This window comes from Carassius gibelio, chromosome A12, assembly GCF_023724105.1.
Source record: "Carassius gibelio isolate Cgi1373 ecotype wild population from Czech Republic chromosome A12, carGib1.2-hapl.c, whole genome shotgun sequence".
Lineage (NCBI taxonomy): Eukaryota > Metazoa > Chordata > Actinopteri > Cypriniformes > Cyprinidae > Carassius > Carassius gibelio.
In genome coordinates, this window is record NC_068382.1 from 14081815 (window position 1) to 14104510 (window position 22696).

Sequence of the window (22696 nt, forward strand, 5' to 3'; positions counted from 1 at the left end):
CACATCCCAAAGCTGCTCTATTGGATTGAGATCTGATGACTGTGGAGGCCAAGTGAACTCATTTGTCATGCTCAAGAAACCAGTCTGAGATGATTTGAGCTTTGTGACATGGTGCTTTATCCTGCTGGAAGTAGCTATCAGGAGATGGGTACACTGTAGTCATAAAAGGATGGACATTGTCAGCAACAATACTTAGGTAGGCTGTGGCATTTAACAATACTCAACTGGCACTAAGGGGCCCAAAGTGTGCCAAGAAAATATCCCCATTCTGATGCTCAGTTTGAACTTCAGAAAGTCATCTTCCCCACATCTAGATGCCTAAATGCATTGAGTTGCTGCCATGTGATTGGCTGATTAGCAATTTGTGCTACCAAGCAATTGAAGAGGTGTACCTAATAAAGTGGACGGTGATTACATACATACAATATTTTACATGCACTATGGTAATGACAGAAATATTTTTAATTGACATGGAACTTCATGAGATTGAATTTATGGAAGACACAGACACGTTTTCCATGTTGTGCATAACTGTCTCTTTTTTTGGATTTTTATTTTCTTACAAACCAGGAAGGTAATGTTAGTGTTATGTAACAGTCTGTACAACATAACGTAAAGACATAAAAATAACACAAACATGAACAAATAATAAAAAATAAAAAAAAGCAGCAATGGGCCGACACAAACCCTGTTTTCACATTTTCTGATTTACATAGCAAGCATTTATCCAGATATTGCCCTTGGCAATAAAGCAGGATTGCTGATGCAAAATGTCAGACAAATGGATAGATATGCCTTCAAAGAGAGTACTGTACATTTTTTGTTGTTGTTGCTGTTGTCACTTTTCCAGCAAGAGCTTACATTTGTGCAATCTTAGTCATAACAGAATACTAAAAAATAAAAAATAAATGGCAATATATCTAGCATGGAGTAAACAATCTTATCACATTCCCAGTGTAAACACCAATTCTGGGGTTAGGGATTCGAGCAGACAACTTCCCATGATTCCTCATGAGTCCAGGCACATCTACCTCCTGATAGCTGAATAAACACTCCTTCTTGTTGAATAGGATGTTGAACGCAGAACATAAACAGACAATTCCATTCGGCTTTTGTACCTACCACCATTCATTTCAGAAACACGTACATCCTGGTTCTTACACTAAGGTTTGTGAGTAAACAAATGAGCTCAACAGCACACGTTACTTCAGAATAGAAGACAAACTCGAACATAACCCATGTGCAAACGTCTAAAGCAGTGAAGCATTTCAAACAGAAGACAAGAACTTCCACAGGTGACTGAGCTTAAATAACGAACGCGCATTTGGCCAAAACAGACAGTGCGGATAGAAACATAGCTTCATAAACTCTCTTCTCCAGGTCTTTTTAAGAAGTGCTTTAGGGGGCGAATTTCTGTTTGTATGCATCCATCCAGTCAAACAATGTACTTTTGTCACAATTTAGGTCACATGAAGCGATTCTAGTGATATGATGATGGGTTAAACGGAAGAAATGTGAGTTCCACCTCATGGATGGTTACAGTTATATTTGTATTCACCAGAAAAAAAAAAGACTGTATTTGCTGTAATTTGTGAATAAACACACAGCTGTAAGAACCAAAAATAGAGCAGAATCTGTAAAATAAGTAAAGAAAGAAAACAATGGAATAACAGTAACACCGAGTTTCTTCCTGATTAGGTGATTTCGCTTGCATCTTTTATCTTGTTGACATTGTCGTCTTGGTTATTTCCAGGCTGATTTGTCCGTTGCAAGTTTTAAGAAAAACACAAGTATAAATCCAGGGCTGTGCTATGAATAGGTGGTCCTGTTTTGCTTCAGTCCAGTTTTATTTCTGTGAGAAAACAGGCTCTCAAGGCAAAAAAAAAACTGAGGGGGGCTTGATGCACAGATTTAGATGCATGAAGCGATTGAAAAAAATAATGGAGAGCCTGCTGAGTGAGTGACTTTAATGATTTAAAGACTAAAAATCGCCCACCAGTGTCCGAAACATAAAGTGCAGGCAGTGTCTGTGTCTCTGGGGATTATCATCGCCCTCCTTCAAACACAAAAAGGATGTCTGGAACATGCAAAGATGGCTGAGATTGGGCAGCGAAACAATGCTTAATACTCAACGCGGGGGGCTGCGCTGAAATTTGGTTGATAGTGAGGAAGATAATGCCTCGAGTCTCTTTTTACTCCACCCTTATGAGCAGGCCGTACAGAAGCGTGCCTCCTTTTTCCTTGGTGATCCAATCGATTTCTGCATTGCTGAATCGGGGATCAAGGGGCTCGCTCATTCCCAGCGATGTCGGTCCCACTTTGTAGGAGCCTGGCCGCACGCACACCTGGAAGCCCACCTGGGCCTGGTGACAGCGGAGGGAACGTGGGTCTCGGAATCTGTGCAGGAAAGTGTAACTGTCATCATTTTCAATTTCTATTTCTAGACAATCGTGTTATATTCTCTCTGGTCTTTTTCTTTAGAAGCACTGCTGTTGACTTACTGCACTTTGGGGGCAAAGACCTCCAGGCCCGAGTAGCGCATGGTTGGAGAAAGCTGCACACGGGGGATCTCGCGCTCTGGGGCGCTATTCTCCTCGGGCTCCCCGTAGCTGCCGTGACCCTCTGTCTTCACCGGGGACAAGGAGAAAATGGAGGACGAGTCTGCTCATGGGAAAACAGATAAGCTCAGCTGTGCAGGTCTATTCTACCTAATTCACACATTCATGCATTTCATTATCAGATGATCTGCTGTTTGGCTTTTTTTGACATTCATCTCAAGTAAACAAAAATAAAAGTAAAACCGGACCAAATTTGATTCAATTGATAAGCAAAAACATAGCTAATAATTTGATTTAATATACTGATGAGACTTCATTACGTATTTTTTATAAAGTTTTCAGTACAATAACAAAAAAAAAAAATTGTTTTATATTTAATACACATTAACTATACATTTACTTCTTATAATTGTATTGTATATATTGCACTACAGTTCAGTTTGGGGTGGATAAGATTTTTTTTATGTTTTTGAAAGTCTCTTATGCTCACCCAAACTGCATACATTGATCAAAAATACAGTACAAACAGTAATAATGTTAAATATTACGACAATTTACAATAACGGTTTTCTATGTTAATAGATTTTAAAAAGTCACATGATCCTTCAGAAATTATTCAAATTTACTGATTTGGTACTCAAGAAACATTTCTTATTAACACAGTAGAAATACGTTTTGCTGCTTTATATTCTAGTGGAACCCGTGATAATTTTTTTTTTTTTTTTTTAATCAGCATTTGATTCAAATAGTTCTATTTCAAATAATGTAAATGTATTTACTGTCATTTTCAACGAATTGCAACTTTGCTGAATTCCAATTCAAAAATCTTTAAATTTAGTGTGTTATTATATTATGTTCCGAAAGTATAAATTAAGAATTATTTTCAAATGAAAAAAATTTGCTTAACCGTTACCAACCTGACAAGAGTTGGTTATGGTCCAGGATGCGTCTAAGGGAGCCCACACTAGTGCCATGGTATGCAATATGCCACTTCTTGAAGGCATTGGAGACTTCACAGTGGGTCTTGATCCTGTTAAAACACAGACAAGAGCTCTTTTTAAGTAATTAATACTGCTAATATTAAAATATTCTGAGCTTGATTATGGAGTTAAATAAAAACTGACCGGAGTGCAAAGCGGCACCAGCCGAATGGCAGAGCGTAGTCTCTAGGAGGCTCTCCTCGCTTGTAATAGGCCTCATCACCCCTTAGCTTGTGACAGGACTCACAGTAACACAGGTTGTACTTAGCATCCTCATTAAAATAACCATCTGAAAAAGAGGACAGAGTAGGAGATGGAAAAAGCAAATGTTCAGTCAATATCCTGTCTTAATCAGAAAAGTGCTCTAAAAATGTCTACTAATAGGTCCACATTGAATCTGTGGCCAGAAAGGATTTCTTTTTTTGTGGGTGTTAGGTATAATGCAGCTGTACCTGGCAGTGTGAGCAGTTCTTTAAATCTGGAGCATAGCGCCTGGTACTCGCACGTTTTATTGGGGTTGACCTCTGGAGGAGGCGTCCAGCAGACACTCTCCTTTATACCTGTCACAGACAGACAGACCAAATGTGTTTAAAGTAGAGTCACACTACAACCACTGTAAGACATGGGGTCAAAATCTCACGCACCATCCACCATATCAGCCTTCTCCATGTCCCCTTGACAATGCATGTCTCCTCTCTCCCCGCCAACCACCGACACGTGATTTGTCACTATAGTGACCTGAGAATACAACACCAATAAAAGACAGTTATTTCCTGTGAATCCAATCAAGGGTTTCATATAGAGAAGCTATTATGGATAAAAATAAATACATAAATAAAATACAAATTATTTTCATCAATATATAAACATTAAGGATGCACCAAAATGAAAATTCTTGGCCAAAGCCGAAAAAGAACAAAATGAACCAAATACCCCAAAATACCCAAAACATTTTTTCCCAATGGATTCACCATTACATAAATAAAATTACAAAAATGTGCTTTTTACGGTTTTGTCCCAAAAAAAAAAAAAAATTCAATTCATTCACACAAGTACAGTATGGAGTTCCACAAGGCTCAGTGCTAGGAGCATTGCTTTACATGTTGCCGTTGGGAGATATCATTAAGAATCATGGTTAGCTTTCACTGTTATGCTGATGATACTCAGCTCCATATTTCTTTGCAGCCCGATGAAACCTACAAATTTGCAAAACTGAAAAAATGCATAGTTGATATAAAAAAACTGGATGACTAGTAATTTCCTACTGCTAAATTCGGAAAAAAACTGAGCTTTTAATAATTGGACCAAAAACCTCATGTAATAACCTAAAATACTGTCTAACACTTGATGGCTGCTCTGTTAATTCCTCGTCATCATTTAGGAACTGAGGTGTGCTATTTGATAGCAATCTTTCCTTTTGAGAACCATGTTTCTAGCATTTGTAAAACTTAATTTTTCCATCTTAAAAATATATCTAAATTATGACCTATGCTCTCAATGTCAAATGCAGAAACGTTAATTCAAGCATTCATGACCTCAAGGTTAAATTATTGAAATGTTATATTGGGTGGTGGCTCTGCACACTTAATAAACAAACTCCAGCTGGTCCAAAATGCAGCAGCAAGATTTTGTATTATCTCACTATCTTTTTTCTATAATTCAAATCCATTAAAAGGATTGTTAGGCTGCATTAAGTCAACCGGAACAGGGAACTCTTCCCATAACATCTGATGTACTCACTGCATCGTAATGAGAATGGCATCTATGCTAATTTTAGTCTCTTTCATTCTTATTCCAAGGTCAACGTAGCCATACAGATTCAGTCTGTATCCAGATCAGTTGGTGGATCAGCACCTAGAGATGACCTCTACAGCCCTGAATGTCTGAGGAGACCATGTGAACCAGATGCTCCCCAGAGATAGATCCCCTGCGAAAACCATATCACCTCAACAACCTTTGGCACAGGCTGGAATTAAACCACACCATGCTGGTTTCGTCTGGTCCTGGTGACTTGACTAAATCTAAATGTTATAATAAATGTATTAACAGAGCAATCAGATATTACAGATTTATTTATTTTTTTTAATTGTCTTTTTATTTTATTTAACAGAACAGTAAAATTACAATACTAACATTTACGAATGTTGATGGATTTCTTGCTTTTTCTCAACTTTTATTTTGGCGGAAACATGCAGGAAGACTTCAGTGCTTCTTTCTTTGACAACAGCAGATTTATAAATGAGACATTACAAATATGTTTCATGTATCGCATTGTCACATGTCTTCGAAAAAATCATAAAAATTAGCAACTGACGAGTAACACTGTTTCAGCGCACATTTTCCTAGCCCTTTGGATTTTAAACACTGGTTAACAAGCAAATTAGCCGCGAGTTCAAGCAGCGCTGCGAGAATACTTGCAATTTGTGCATGTATTAGAAAACATAACGTTCTGCAGTTTATTTCCTTATTGTTTGAGGCCATTTTGCAATTTCAATCATCATGCAGCAACCAGCAACAATCACCTCTTCCTCTTCTCATCGAAGACATGCGTTGCAGTACTAAAGAATCTCTTGCTTTCAGTGCTTGTAATGATTTTTGCATCTTTCTCGGACAGTTTTAAATGCTTCCACACTGCTGAAATGTTTGTTGCATTATAAAGAGAGTGCGCCTCTCACTCTATGCTGGTTGCTATAGGATCACATCAAGTCATTGTTCAGTACAATTTATTCTGTATTTTTGCTTATTCTTTTAATACTTTCAGTTGCTGAACATTCGGTGCATCCCTAATTAACAAAGGGCCTTAAACATGTTAAAGTAAAGTTAAGAAAAGTACTTAAATTACACATTTTCTGTGATGGGCATGGCAAGCAAAGATATTGAATATTATGCAAATAATACCAGTAACAACATTTTAAAAGAAAAAAATATAAATATTCCCTGACACTTATAAAAAAAGATGCTGGTAAAAATATTCAGATTATTGTGGTAGGATCTGGGAAACATTGGCAGGGCAAGTAAAAATCATTATTTATACAACATTAAAGCTGCGGTAGGTAACTTTTGACGCTCTAGCGGTTAATAAACAGAACTGCTTGCGTCTTGCGGAAGGACATCGTAGCCGGAACTACTTCTCTCTGTTTATGTCTATGAAGAATCACAAAGGTACTGGGTTACTCCGCCGCGGTATCCCCGAAGCAATCTAAAATAGTCCGAATATAAACACTTAATATAGGTGCACCCTAGTGATTCAGGACAAGCTAAAAACACGGATATTGGATTCATTGTGTACTCGCTTATTATATAAATTTTTCTACATTTTGAGCTCAAACAAAGTTACGGACCGCAGCTCTGATTGGTTGTTTCTTAACGGGAGCAATGCATTTCTGCAAATGGCAATAGGAGCACTGGGAGGAGCCAGAGGAGCTTGGTTTTTTCACAGATTATCTGTCTCATATTCTACTGTCAGGACATAATGACAGGTTTAACAAATATGTAAAAACTATATTTTTACAAAAGTTACCTACTGCAGGTTTAAATAATAATTTTTTTAATGAAATATACAAATATTTTTTCACAATTTCAAAAGATGTTTGTAAATAAGAAAATTACTCAAATCCATTTTTTTTTTTTTTTTTTGTAATGGGGCCTGTAAAAATGTTTGCAGGTCAGGATAAGTAAAAAATATTAAATATACTAATTATAACAACAACAACAAAATGATTCATGAAAATAAAGATTTTCTCACATTTACTCTCTCCTGACTACTCTTTTTTTTGTGTGGTGCAGTCTGTGAAAATGTTAGCAGGGCAAGTAAAAAAATAAAAAAAATAAAAAAAAAGTACTGACCTGTTCACACTGGCCGTAAAGGTCAATAAGGGGAAAACAGGGGCTTGGGATGTCCTGGGCTGCTACGCCCTGATCCATGCCATTAACAAACAGATGGAGACTACCACTGCTGTCCACCAAAAGCCCCAAAACTGTCCCTTCTGGACAGGTGTCCAGGTTAGGACCATAGTTTTCACAAATCTGAGGAAATGAGAGAGAGAGAGAATAAAGTTAGGAACTGCAATTTATACTGTAAAAACAGGATTTTAAACATCAGGAAAGAGGAAAAGGAAAGAAGTTCAAAATAGATGAAAAACAAACATGAAAGCAATGAAGTGAAATGAGTAAAGAAAACAAAGCAAGGATGTGAAGATCAGGGAAAGGGGGATCAAAGAACCAAGCAAATATAGTGACATCACCTTCAATGAGTTGTGAAATACAGAGTCTCGTTGCAGCAGCCAGACTGAGCGTTTAAGGCAGCAAGCTGTGGAAGGGAAGTTGAGACGGTCTGGCGAATGACCAATCACACCCAGTGACAGGGAGGATGTCCATGATGGATTCAGACGGTCTATTTGAAACTGAGGAAGAATAACAATAAGTGCCACAAAGACACTCTTTCACTTCCGAACACACTTACACACAAAAAACACACACCTGGAAGAGCTGCTGACGGGGCAAGGCTTGAGCTGTGACCAAAAGACCTTGGTTGTAGCTGGACACCCGGGCGGCAGTCAGGTTCTGATTGGACAGCTGGATATTTTTTCCATGATTCTCCAAAAACATCATGACCGTGGGCACCAGGTCAGGCTCATTCTCACACTGAGAGTTGATATAAAAATATTTTACTAATAAAGCTTGACATTAATATACACGCTTCAAAATATGATCCTCTAAGATGGCACACCTCTCTAACAGGAGTGCTGTCCTCCTCTCCCTCGCTGCAGCTGTCAGGCGAGAGCGAGGGAGCTTTCACACTTTCTGAATCCTCAGCTAGTGTGGAGCTGACAATGGACACGGCCGTCACCTTTCCATACAGGTCCAAAACAGCATATACGTTCTGAAACATGTAGTACAAACATGGATGAGCAAACTGTACAACTGAAAAATTTGATATATTAAAAGATCTAGTGGCATACTTGTACCTTTGCCACTGCAGTGGCTGCTGGTCCCATGTCTTCTCCATCAATGAGAATGTGCATGGTATCGTCACTGCATCTCTTCACCCCAACACGATTTCCTACCTATATTTGAATGGAGGTGTTTAGGCCCTGATATACTCAAAGCAAAGTAATTCACTTAGGGGTAAAAGGAAGTTAGATATATGCAAGCAGCGGTACACTGTTAGCGAAACATCCTGACACCAACCCAACAGGGGAATAAAACCAGAGAAGGTTTCCACGTCAAAGAAGGCAGAGCCCTAGAGCACCCCGTCCGGACCAAACTCAAACTTTTTTGAACTCCAAGCCAATTTCGTTTTGGCCTCTCTTTTTTCCGAAATTACATTATAACAGTTTGTTCTTAGATTTTACTTGAAGTATATTGCGGAATTTAGAAGAAATTGTTTATAAACAGACTCATACCCCTCATTAAAATTATTTTTTAACAAATCCACCACTTTTGTTAGTTTATTAGAAATTGGGTAAATTCTTGAGACGTGTTTTTAAATGTTGGACTACTTGAACAGCTAGACACACCAAAAAATATAATGCATAATTTAATGGATCCAAAAAAACAGCATATTAGAATGATTTCTGAAGGATCAAGTGACAATAAAAACGACTAATGTTCATTTTAAATAGTAATAATGTTTAATAATATTACTGTTTTTACTGAATTTCTTTGAAATTGGGTGGATTCTGGCTGTAATCTCTTACTGTGAGCCGATCCAAAGAACAGCCATAGTTCTGTCTCTGCAGCACTCCATTGCGTCTGACCTCGGAGCCAGCGAGTACCCATGTGACCTTTGACCTGAGCTGGGTAAGCGAAGGAGAGAGGCCGCTGAGAGGGCAGGATGGTAGTTCAGGGGGCTGCAGGGTGGTCAAACCCACATGAAGGGAACCGGACCATCTGTCATCTACCTTGTTAATTTTCACCTAAAGAGAAGAACAACAGGACCATGAATAAAGACAGTAAAATTTCTGGTAACATTTGTTAAATGTATAGTTCACCAAATAATTGAAATTCTTTCATCATTTACTCACCTTTAATTATTCCAAACCTGTATCAGTTTTTTCTTCTGTTGAACACAAAAGAAGATATATACATTGACTTCCATAGTATAATTTTTTTTTAATACTATGGAATTCAATGGTTGTTTGGTTACCGGCATTCTTCAAAATATCTTTATTTGTGTTAAACAGATGAAAGCAACTCATACAAGTTTGGAAAAACGTAAGGGTGAGTAAATTATGACAATTTTCATTTTTAGATGAACTATCCCTTTAACATTAGTTAACTACATTAGTTCAAATGAACCGAGGATGGAAAAATATTTCTTTAGTGTTTCTTAATCTTAGTTAATGTTATTTTCAACATTTACTAATACATTATTCAAATCAAAAGTTGTATCTGTTAATATAATTAAACGAGGAACTAACAATGAACTGTTGTATTTGTATTAACTAATGTTAACAAAATGAATAAATACAGTAACAAACGTATTGCCCATCATTAATGTTAAATAATATATTAATAAACTAATGGGACATTACTGTGAAGTGCTACCACATTTATTTATTTTTTATTTGACAAGTGTATTTTACTTGGCAGTCAATGGGACAGTCACAAGCCTCCCGGTTTTCATTCATCCAATATATCTTAAATTGTGTTCCGAAGAAGAGCAAAGCATGTACGGGTTTGGAACGACATGAAGTAAGTGATTAATGACAAAAATTTTATTCTGGGGTGGAGTAACCCTTTAAAGCATGTCCTACATCTCACCTCAAACACCTCATCTGTCTTGAGCTCCTTCGCGCTAAACACGATTCCATGGGCATATCCATCGACCCTCAGCGCTTGACAGCCGTCTCCTAATAACACCACGTTCTTACCATGTTTGCTGTGCAGCCGATGAGCAACACCTGTCACTAGAAGGTGACAAAGATATAAAAAAGTAGACCAAAACATAAGATCCTGTTTACAACTGGTTTTGGTGACATGAATGTTAAAATACTCAATCCTAATAAATTAATATTCCCTCTAATGCTAAAATAAGGTTAAAAATATAATGCCTGGAGAGTGTATGGGGAAGCTCTTCTCTGTGATGTTACTGGTACACAGACTGTTATCTAGTGGCCCCGATGAGCTTGTAATGGACACTTGCACACACTGACCATAGAGATCGACCACAGCAAATACTTCTAAAATAAGACGGAAGAAAAGAAGGGAGGGAGATTTGTTAGCCGTCACGAAGTTCTGAAATATCAGTGTTGTAGAAAGTTAGGTGAATTAGCTCCCTTGACAATTACCTGGTGGCAGCCCGGTACAAGCTACGCCCTGGTCAAGCCCGTTGATGAAGTAATGCATGTCTCCACTAGCTGTACGCATCATCCCAATCCTGGAGCCTGTGGTCAAAGAGTCTAAGTCACACCCGTAGTTATTCCTCATGGTATTGCCATCCTGCATGATCGCTGTGCCGCTACAGAAGAGAAAAAGCAAAGTGAGATGTAAGGTATCAGGTCTGGCAAAGAAAGGATCTCTAATCCATTAACCAACAGCTCACCTTAACATCCATGTGTCATAGTCAATGTCAGTCATCGTATTAGGGAACTCCAGTTCTTCTGGTCTGATTGCTGTTACTCCTGTTCAGATCCAGGATCCATCGAAAAAAATAAATTCATAAACAATGATTTTTGGAAATAATAAAATATGGTTCCTTTAATATTTCTAGAACCAATATTTTTCTATTGATATAGAACACCAAACAAAACAACGTTTCCTGCACTACAGCATGAACAGCTGTACTCTAATACATACTTTTTTTTTTTGTGAATCATTGGTATTCATCTACTGAATTAGCTGTATTACTTTAGTGACTTGTGCTATTTCTTAAGCAAATCTGTTTCTTTGGTGAATCAGAGAATTTCTCTGGTGAATCAGAGATATTTCTTTAGTGAATCAGTGGTGTTTCTTTAGTGAATCAGTGGTGTTTCTTTAGTGAATCAGTGACATTTCTTTAGTGAATCAGGCCCATTTATTTGGTGAATCAGAATTATTTCTTTGGTGAATCAGTGGCATTTATTTAGTGAATCAGTGCCATTTCAATAGAAAACAGTTAAGTTAATCATTGCAATTTCATTTGTGAATAAGAGGCATTTCTAGTGAATCAGAAGGTATATCTTTGGTGAATCAGTGGCTTTTTTAGTGAATCAGAGGTATTTCTTTGGTGAATCAGTGACATTTCTTTAGTGAATCAGTGACATTTCTTTAGTTAATCAGAGGTATTTCTTTGGTGAATCAGTGACATTTCTTTAGTGAATCAGTGACATTTCTTTAGTTAATCAGTGACATTTCTTTAGTGAATCAGTGGCAATCCTTTGGTGAATCAGAATTATTTATTTGGTGAATCAGTGGCATTTCTTTAGTAAATCAGAGGTATTTCTTTAGTAAATCAGTGATATATCAATAGAAAACAGTTAAGTTAATCAGTGCAATTTAATTTGTGAATCTGAGGTATTTCATATATTTGTGTTTTTTCTTCAGTAAATCAGTGGAATTTCTGTACTGAATCAGTGGTATTTCTTTAGTGAATCAGAGTTTCACTGGCCTGCTTCTATTGAGCCTGACCAACGATCCACCATTTTCTGAATTACAATTTCAAAGAGCTCTCCATCCCGGAGGCACCTGTTCAGTGAGACACACAAGCATAAAATATTAATTTAATCGATGACTGATCCATCAAGACCAACCATCATAACTTAACCACTTAAGAGTTCGGGCTAAAAAAAAAAAAAAAAGTAACCTGTTTGAAATAACAATGGCATCGTTGAACTCGCTGCGGCAGTTCTGCCTAAGTGCTGTTCGGCCACCATTTGTGATGACTGCATTTGTTCCGTGTAGTTGATGAAAGCGGAGGTCGTTGCCAGCTGCAGCTCCCGAGACTGAACATGGGCTACCAGGAGACATTGCAGTAGGGCCTTCAGAGCTGTCATCAGGCAAGGGAGGGAGATCAGCTAAAGGAGAGAGAGAGAAGGAGATTTTGTAGGAGAAGGAGAAATCTGTGGACACTTGAGTACTTCAGGGTATCTACCATCCATCCACCCATTTCTACTCTCTCCTTATTCCTCTCACCCAAATCATCCATGATGGTGGCCTGGGCAGCCTGTCCATACAGGTCCACCACTGCATACACGCTGGGCGGAACATTCCAGGCTGCGGGGCCTTGAGGCACTCCGTTCACAAAGAAATGCAAACTCCCATCCTCCTTTCGGACAACTCCCACTGTATCTCCAGCCTATAGATTTTCGCATGAGACACAGAAATATGAAATCAGCTAAACCAGGATAAATTCCCCAAAAAGTACTCTCAAAATTAAGATAACAGGCATAAAAGTCTCAACTCACCGTGGTGACAGTTTAGTCTTTTTTTTATAATTTTTGGGGCTTGACAGATGTGGTCACTAGTGATTAATTTTTGTATTGAAATGCTAAAACTGATGTTTTCATTGATCTGAATAATGTAATTAAATTTGGTTAAATGGGTAATTGAACTCTGTATGCCATTTAGGGTTTTGCTAAAAGATGATAAACCATTCATAGAGAAGTTATTTGGTAATGAGCCATCTCTCAATATTTATCTCTCAATATTATTTCTCTCAATTCAGCTGAACAAATTTAACATTTTGCTACTCTAGGACCTCTTTTCCATTACAATGAAGTGCATCCACATTGCTGGCGTGTTTACTGGCTGTTGCTTATCTATGTTGTGTACATAAAATATACTTTGACACAGTCACAACTGTTTCAGTCAATGATTTCAGAGCTCTGAAACTATCTGCGCCAAAACCAAAAAGGCGTTCAGTAGCCAAAATTTCAGTGCATCACTAGTAGTTGTACAAGTTGAACTTATATAAAAGCTGTTTTTCCAAAATTCTTCTTTTCTATTCACAATCACAACACCAATTTGGAATAACACTTTCTTAAGAAGATCGAAAATAGAATTGCAATTTTGAGCAGGGCTCCAAACTCACTTTTAAGCGGTCCAAGTTGTGCCCGTATTCATCAAGAATTGTGGTTCCGTTGTGCATGACACCATTTCCTGTCATCATCCAGGTTCCTGTGGAAATATGCATTTTACATTTGATGTAAATATCTGGTAATGTGGCTTTGACTCACAGACACTTTCAATTGTGACCTGTGGGTGTAACTGTGTGTCAGCATCTTACCCGAGCGCAGATTAGTCATGGTTGATGGTAGCTGAAGATAGGCAGGGTTATGAGTAGTCACGCCGATCTCTATAGAGCCCGCCCATTTGTCCACCATTTTGTCGATGCGTACCTGGAAAACCTCATTGGAGTGCAACGGACGGTTGCTAAGCACAACGCCATGGTTGAAGTCATCCGTCGCACTGTGCCAGAAAATAACATTTCACTAAACTGCCACTGAAATGATGCAGCAGGTAGAGAGAAGTGGATACATTTTTGGATAAAATAAACTCACTGAGGCCGTAAAGCAGTGCGGCCATCACTGATGATTGCAGCCTTCTGCCCACAGTTTGAATGGAAGAGCAATCGGTCTGAGACATCAGGCTCAGGGGTCAATGAAAGAGCAGGCCGAGGCCGGCCCACATCAGGTGACAGCGCTCTCATGATGGCATTGTTGCGACGCAAACGGTCACTATGGTTATGATTGTGGACAATGGTGACCTTTACTGCCATGCCATAGAGATCCACCACTCCATACACTACACCAGGTGTCTGATTGGCTGCAACCCCTATGACATCATTTCGGAAAAGTATTTTAGAATAATCTGAACTGTGTTTAATTTTATAATCACTGAGATCTGAAATTCCACCTTGATCTATGCCATTAATGTAGAAGTGCAGAGCTCCACTGGCTTTCCTCATCAGCCCTATGTGATCTCCCTCCTATAAATAACAACAACATAAAAAGCATGTTGAGTATAAATAAACAAAAGCAAATCACCTTGAGTATTAAATTGCATGAGATATCCTTAAGATTTAGAGATCTACCTGCCAACTTACCTGGAGTTCATCCAGGCTGAATTCACAGTATTCCCGACGAGTCCCTTTCCCATTGGTTAAAATCCCACAGCCACTCATCATGATTGTGCCTTAAGACAATAACAATGTGACAAAAACTAAGATTTTGACACATGTGCCTGCTATGCATATTATTATGATTCTGCGAGAAATGCGGATTGATTTGATTACATGACAGAATAATAAAAAGTGTACCTGAGCGTAAATTGGTCATCGTTGCAGGGTAGTCGAGATTATTTGGGTTGTGGGTTGTCACTCCAATCTCAATGGAACCAGACCATTTATCCACCAGTTTGTCAATGCGAATCTAAAACAGATAAATGCGGTAATATAAACAGAGGTGGTTATAGTAAAAGGCTAATTGTTCTTTTACTATAGTTTTTTTATTTCTTTTGTATAACTGTTGTATAATTATTTTAAGTAAGGAATTTGATACATTATTTTACGAATCAAAGTTACTTTAATTAGAAAATCTTCAGTCAATTTACATGGGTGAAAAAAAAATTTGGATCAAATACTTGATATTATACTTTTTTTTTATAGCTTTTGAAAGAAGTTTCTAATTCTCACCTAGGCTGCATTTATTTGATCAAAAATGATTATATATTAAAAGTACGTTTTCCATTAATACATTTTAAAATATCATTCATTCCAGTAACGACAAATCTAATGTTATTTTAATATTCTGATTTGGCGTTCAAGAAACATTTCTTATTATTATCAATGTTGACAACAGTTGTGCCGATTATTAATTTTGTTAAGAAAAAAAATTATAGTTTTGTTTTTGTCAGGATACTCTGAGGAATAGAAAAAATAACTATTATTTTGTGAGATTATAAATGTTTTACTGTCACTTTTGATCAATTTCATGCATCCTTGCTAAACATGAGTATTCATCTCTTTTAAAAAAACAAATAAATAAACTATTTACCTCAAACATTTCATTGTGTCTGAGTGGTCGATTTGTCATGACGACTCCGTTATTGAATTCATCCAGTGGTCTCCTCCTTTCTGCCGTCTTGTTGTTGTTGCTTAGTTTGATCAGCGTGCCACACTTCTCATGGAACAGCAGCGCATCATTGGTTGTCATGGCTCCAGTGGCCACCCCCAGTCCTGCCACTCCACCAGAGCTCCCCGCTGGGCTGCTATTGCTGCTACTGCCTCCACCTGCCCCTCCGCCGCCAATGCCGCTGTCGCTTCCTGTTCCTCTGCCCCCAACGCTACTTCCTGTGCCGCCCCTTGAGGAGTCAGAGCCTCCCACTCCCACCCCCAAATCCTCTCCACCCTCTTCCTCCGAACGATAGAGAGAGACAATGGCATTGTTGAACACATCAAATAACTGGTGCTCAGTCAAAACTGGGAGGAAAAAAACAAAAAAAGTGTAAAAAAAAAAAGACAAAAAGTTAGAATCAACCACAATGACACTGCAGATTTACAAAGATAAATAACTGAGGCTGGTTTTAAAAGTGACATACCACCATCAGGATCAAAGTTGTTTGGAAATTTGTCGGGCCGACTGTGCGACCTTGACGCATCAGGCACTGATAAGAAAACAAAACAGAGAACATTTGAGCTAATGACATATTAGAGTGTCCATGATAAAGAAAAGCAAAAATCTTTAAAAGATCAAGTTGAAAAAGTAAAATAAAATAAAAATTATTTAGAAGTTTACAGTTTGTATTCATGTTATTCTCAGCACTTTCAAGAACAGTTTGAATTGTAATCAAATGTAATGTGTTTTAACCTCAAGCAAATTGTAATAACGCATTTTCTTTACACCCTGAATACATGTGAACGTATATTATTACTAATAAAATTTCTTAGAAGAAATATGAATATGAACTTTTGAAGAGTCAAAATGCTTATTTCTGCACGATTCAAAACATCATGGACAAAAGCTTTTCGAATATCAGCAAGCGGTTGTGTTAGCATTTGATGCAAATACCGTATTTTTCGGACTATAAGTCACACCTGAATATAAGTCGCATCAGTCCAAAAATACGTCAAGATGAGGAAAAAAACATATATAAGTCGCACTGGACTATAAGTCGCATTTATTTAGAACCAAGAACCAAGAGTTCACATTACTGTCTACAGCCGCGAGAGGGCGCTCTATGTTTTCAGGGGTAGACTACAGGATCAATGAGCAGCATAGAGCGCCCTCTAGCGGTGATGGTAATGTTTTCTCTCGGTTCATTACTCATGGTTCATGTCAAATTAATTTTTGACCTCACTATAAGTCGCAGGAACAGCTATGAAAAACTATGAAAAAAAGTGTGACTTATAGTCCGGAAAATACGGTACTTGGAATCCTTTCCATCAGACTACGCAGTGTGGTCTAGTTTTACCTTCCTCTGCTGATGTTGTAGCACCAGCTTCAGACAGCACGATAGCTCCAGCCCTATCATCTTGGCTTTGGCAAGCATCTGCCATTATGGACACCGCTTGTGTCGACACCAACTCATCCTCCACCTCTTCATCGTCTTCCCCATCTATTTCAGCTGGGGGTTCGCAGCTTACCACAGTCACTTGAGTACACTTCCCATAGAGGTCCACCACGGCCCACAAACGAGAAGGAAGTCCACTTGCCGCCGTGCCACAGTCCTGTCCGTTGACCCACAGATGCAGTTCTCCTTTCCCATTCCGCTGGATCCCGACACGGTCCCCTTCCCCTAGCTGGTCTAGGTCGCGACCGTACTCCTCCAAGACTGAGCGTCCGTCCTTTAGCACAGAGCAGCCGGACACGATCCACGAGCCCCCCTTCAGCCCTGTGGCACTGCTGGGAAATTCCAGAGCGGCTGGGTCCAGCGCAGTCACTCCGATCTCTATAGAACCGCTCCACGAGTTCACCTGGACCAAAGGGAATAGAAATGTGAGTTAGTTAAATGTTAGTCAATCCCTTTATAAATGATCTCAGAAGACTCAGAACCATGGTGCATGGTGAGCCATGGGGCTTAAATGTTCAAGTTAAAGCCAGGCCTACACATACTATGGTATCAGTTCCCCTGTCTTTTCTCAATAGTGTTATTATATTTAATGTATAATATATATATACACACGTTTGTGTTCAGTAATTTATTTATTTATTGATCATAAGTGTAAGTAAAGACAAGTACAATGTTAAAAAAAATAGATTCTTAGAATTATTTCTGATTGATTATGTGACACTGAAGACTGCTGAAAATTCATCTCTGCACCCACAGCAATAAATTACATTTAAAAACATTAAAATAGAAAGGGTACAAATTTACAATATTACTGTTTTACTGCATTTTTAAATCAAGTAATACAGCATTGGCAAGCATTAAAAGAGACTTCTTTAAAAAAAAATTGATTGGTAGTGTAATTCCAAAAAAAAAGTTCAGCTTCAGTATAACTCCATAACCACAGAGAAAAAAGCAAAAAAAAAAAAAAACTAAACAAAAATGTATACGTTTATAATAATCCACAACTGATGTCCATTGAGACGATATTCAAAGCAAAAAAGTGAAGCGTACAGTTTTGTTAAATAAATTATTTAAATTTCTAACATTAATCATTGATTAATATTAATTACATATCAATTATACTAATTTGTTATGCCCCGTCTAGGGTAAAGCCGCAACATGAAAGAGTACAAGATGCAAGAGTGTTAAAAAAAAACTAAAACAAGGAGCAGTATTTTAGGGCTGCAACTAACGATTATTTTGATAATCGATTAATCTGTCGATTATTTTTACGATTAATCGATTAATCGGTTTATGTACTTATATTTTAGTTTTTTCCATTTTTTCCCCAAGTAAATTATTAATAAAGGGTCTTTATCATTCAGCATAGATTTTTAAGAGATTTTAACCATTTTGCATTGTCATATCCTCATCAAAAATATACCTGGAGTTGTTTTATTATGTTAGTAATCCTTTGTCGAACTCTTCTGCAATCAAAACACTGACCCATACTCTAGCAAAATTCACAAGGAGATTTAAAATATTGTTTTCACCATGGCAGTCCTTAGAGCTCCTAAAGTAGTTTAACATCCCAAACAAAGCTTAAGGAATCTTTGAGAACATATTTTCACGAAGTATAAGGATAAAACAGAATAAAATTGCAGTGCATTGTATTTTATTATTTACTGGGAAAAAGCTTTATAGCTTATGCTGTGACATTGTAAACAATCCTTCGAAAAAAAGTGCCAATGGCATGAAACCTGAATGGAACTCACAATTTAAAGTAAAATCCATCAGAAGGTTGTCCAGAAAAAAAATTGGGACACACACAAAAAACCTGCTGTGTGAAAAAGAGCAGTGAATACTTAGAAAAGAAGTGCATTTTAAATATACTCAAACATTTACCTCTCTCATTCAGTCATAATTAGGCTGCAAGTCTGAATTATGAACTGGTAAACGACAAACTGATCACATAACATGTTTGTAAAGCTTTAAATGTTAACTGTTAAAAAGCAATGTTATCAGCTTTTATGACTAAACATTTGCAAACAACCTTGTACTGGAGAATCTGCACAAATAAAATTCTTAGGGGCCGTTCACATATCGCACCTAAAAACGCGTGGAAAACGCTAGTCGCGCCGCTTTCTCCTTCTTTCCAAAGCGCTCGGGCAGAAGCGCCCCTGAGGCGTCTGCCTTTGCTAAGCAACCATGACGTGCTCTCTCCATGACGTGCCCTCTCCATGAAGACCCGGAAATTTCAGCAAAGGATAAATGGATGCGGTGTGGACGCGCCTGGAAAAACGGGCGCATCGCACCGCGTGCGTGTCGCGACCGCGTCGCTTCCATTATGAGAGTGCATACTGCGCGCCTACATAGGAAATAACGAACTTGAGCACGCAAAAGACACGATATGTGAACGGCCCCTTAAACAGTTCAGTAGTGCAGAGTTTACAGGTTACTCTTCATTTTGAAGGCTCAAAGTAAAGTACTCCCACTTCCCGCTGAATGCTGCAGAGACGCTGTTCGGGAAGCACGTGACATAAAACGAGGCCAGCTATTGGCTATTCGCTACTTCACCTGCTGTACTGGCTGAGTAAAACCTCCGGTGGCTCATTACTGCCACACTTTGGTCACCGCAGATTTGAAATATGCACGAAATGAACCGCTTATGGCAAATAACATTTATTTAGCGACGAATCGATTACTAAATTAGTTGACAACTATTTTAATAATCGATTTTAATCGATTAAATCGATTCGTTGTTTCAGCTCTACAGTATTTCGAAGAGCACAATGGTTTTACAGTACAACTGGGGGAATTTTTGCTTCAGAAGCAGACAAGGCCAAAAAAACTGCCCTTGTTCACAAAAAAAAGAAAGAAAAAAAAGAAAAAGAAAATGCATTTACTTCCCTGCCTCCCTATTAAAAACCAATGAATAAAAGGTTCCAACAAAAATGGCGTCGGTCTCCCTAAATCCCCAAAACGTTATGTACAATTCTTTACAAAGGAGAGCAAACAGGTCCGAACAGGAGCAATCCAGAATTAAAGTCAACGTGCAGTGGTCATATTACGAACTAACAAGCAACAATCAATATCTCACAGGCAAACACTCAACTGTCTTTATGTGGATGGTATGTACAGTAGACTGTCAGTGAAGAAGGGCTGTGTCTATCTGGGTTAAGGCAGGCTGAGAATGTGATGAAGTTATTTTCTCTAATCTGGTTACATAAGTGACCAGGAAACTGGAATAATATCAGGGAACACTATAGGAATAATATTGTTGTGCTGTGCTCTTCCTCTCTCAAGCTTCAGTTTCTACATAAAACTGAAAGTCATTTCTTTTAAACATCAGACACAGACCATCATAAAATTGCAACCGGTACCATGATTTGAATAATCATCATATGTAACATACACTAGTAATTGCATGGATTTTTTCACATTTTTCTAAGAGAAGATCTCATTAAAAAATATAACACAATGTAGGCACATGAATTTGAAAAAAAAAAAAACTGACAGCATGTGCCATCCTCAAAACCATTTTAAGACAGACACGGATTACTGTCTCTCATTCTCACAGCTCAAAGTATTACGCAAACCTTTTCACTGTATATGATGAAATATATTCAAGATTAAATATTTATGTATAAAATTTCATCTGAATTGGCTGCACCCGAAAGTAGATCTGTGCTATATAGTAGGCAAAAAAAAACAGTATGTGGAAAGAGTAGTATGTCCAAATTGACAGTATTTATAAAGCAGTAGGCTAAAAGTTCCCAGATGACCTACTACTTAGGGTGAGACTCAGAAGTGTGCGTTCCATGGACACTTTACTATCCCATGAAGCCGCAGGAGAGGATTTGTAAACAGCAACACAACTGTCACATGACAATGACAACATGGTGAATGTAGTACGTCCACATTAAATTCTTGCTATACAGAACATGCTTTTATTAATGGTCACAAACTAATTATTTATTCAAAACAAGTAGCTACCAACGATGTGATTTCTGATGCGGTCTATGTGCTTTATGCAAAAGTGTGGTTTTGGTTGTTCCCACATTTTTCTGTTAATTAAAAAATAATAATTGTACAAAAGCTATTGGTGAATCATGATTTGCTCGTACGCAAGTTTTCAGTTTTGAGTGTAAACAAATACGTTTAGTGAATGAGATGCAATGTGTTTCTTTGTTTACTAGCATTGGCTTGTACTTAATTTCCCAGAAATCCTTGCTGTCTGTTCAGTGCCACATGATAAATTCAATTATCATACATTGATCCAATTTGAAAAACAACAACAGGGTTTTAATATGTAACATCATCCTAAGCCAGTAGTCAAAGCCATTTGAACGAAAATGAAATCATAATTGTTTTCCCTTGAATGAAAATTAAATCTCCTATAGTTTTATTATATCCAACATTAAAATCATAGCTTATACATTGCAAAAACAAATTTCAAATTAATTATGAAAACCTTGAATTTTGAAGCCAGGGCTTTATGAAAACACAAGCTGGAAACTAAATTAAGATACCTTGTTCATGCGCAAACTGAAAAAGGCATTATTATAATTAATACATAAAACAATTCATGTATAGATCTAGGCTACAACTGATGATTTTGTCAACTGACATAAAGAAGAAAAATATAAATTCATTGTAATTTGTAGGGAAGATGTGTTTGTCGCTTATGCAATCTTAGATTTGTACACACAAAATGCAATAATGAATCATGTTAAGACCGCTACTACAATTGATGGAACCGGAGGCAAAATTGTTGTCCCCTTCTCCCACAGTCACAAATGAGCAAGCGTTTTGAACGAATCCCTTGGCTGACTGAATAATGAATGAATGACTCACGACACGCGAAAAGACTTGAGATGGTCACTGAACTAATCAGTGAATTCAAAAGAATCGATTCACTGAAATGAGTCAAAATCATGTTTACTTCGGCTTCCAGTGGAACATAATGTAGTATTTCTGTAGTAATTCCCCCAAATATACTTTGTGTATATATGCAGACAGTTCAGATCAGATGAGATTTATCTCGTTAACCCCCTCGCAGTTCAGGAATAGCCAAGCAGAGCAGCATCCTAACATCAACAGCCCTGACAGATCATGACAGATCACTGCAAAACCCGCAGCACACGCGCATCCTGAGACTTCCACACACCTAAACCTAAACAACACGCATGACCTGTGAACAAGAGGACAGTAATGGGCCACTGCAGACGAGCTGACACACACTCCCACCCTTTTCTCTTTCTCTCTTTCTCTCTTTCTTTCTCTCTCTCTCTTTCTCTCTTTCTCTCTCTCTCTCTCTCTCTCTCTCTCTCTCTCTCTCTCTCTCTCTCTCCCTCTCTCAATCTCTCAATCTCCCTCTCTCTCAATCTCTCTCTCTCAATCTCTCTCTATCTCTCTCTCACTCTGGTGGGATATGCTTGTTTACCTTCTTGTCGATGCGGACAGTGAAGACATCGCGGTCCCTCAGCGGCTCCCGACTGAGGACCAGGCCGTGATTGAATTCCTGTACCGGCTGGTTCCGTTGAGCGGTTCGGTTGGAGTTCGACAAACCGATCAGTTTTCCGCTGCGCGGATGCAACTCAGCCGCCATCTTCGCACGGGCGGCGCGGTGCACGACACCGAGCGTCGTTTTGCGACAGTGGAGTGTCGCTTGTGGGCAATTCACCA

The 22696-nt window shown here is 38.2% G+C and overlaps 1 protein-coding gene across 3 annotated transcripts; it reads right to left on the reverse strand.

The window, feature by feature from the left end:
- Positions 1–418: 418 nt before the first annotated feature.
- LOC128025226 (neuralized-like protein 4) lies at positions 419–22696 on the reverse strand. 3 transcript variants are annotated; one of them, XM_052611355.1, is made up of 29 exons: positions 22455–22696; positions 16931–17432; positions 16058–16123; positions 15514–15938; positions 14778–14889; positions 14565–14653; positions 14375–14447; positions 14020–14293; positions 13746–13927; positions 13551–13636; positions 12653–12815; positions 12324–12534; positions 12129–12205; positions 11085–11163; positions 10831–11000; positions 10594–10722; positions 10304–10449; positions 9238–9456; positions 8506–8604; positions 8268–8420; positions 8018–8182; positions 7783–7941; positions 7385–7564; positions 4183–4276; positions 3991–4098; positions 3683–3827; positions 3476–3588; positions 2502–2661; positions 419–2397 (listed from the first exon to the last, which is right to left on the reverse strand). In XM_052611355.1, the coding sequence occupies exons 1-29, from the start codon at positions 22617–22619 to the stop codon at positions 2193–2195; spliced, it is 4749 nt and encodes a 1582-aa protein (XP_052467315.1). In that variant the 5' UTR covers positions 22620–22696; the 3' UTR covers positions 419–2192. The 3 variants fall into 3 exon arrangements, with proteins under 3 accessions (XP_052467315.1, XP_052467316.1, XP_052467314.1); XM_052611356.1 differs by having other exon boundaries at positions 10696–10722; positions 14553–14653; XM_052611354.1 differs by having other exon boundaries at positions 14553–14653.

Coding starts and splice junctions, on each gene's coding strand:
- LOC128025226 (XM_052611354.1), bottom strand. CDS start 22,619: ATGGCGGCTGAGTTGCATCCGCGCAGCGGAAAACTGATCGGTTTGTCG. Junction 10,723..10,830: donor TTGTACCGGGCTGCCACCAG/GTAATTGTCAAG, acceptor GTCTTATTTTAG/AAGTATTTGCTGTGGTCGAT. Junction 10,450..10,593: donor CTTCCCCATACACTCTCCAG/GCATTATATTTT, acceptor GTCACCTTCTAG/TGACAGGTGTTGCTCATCGG.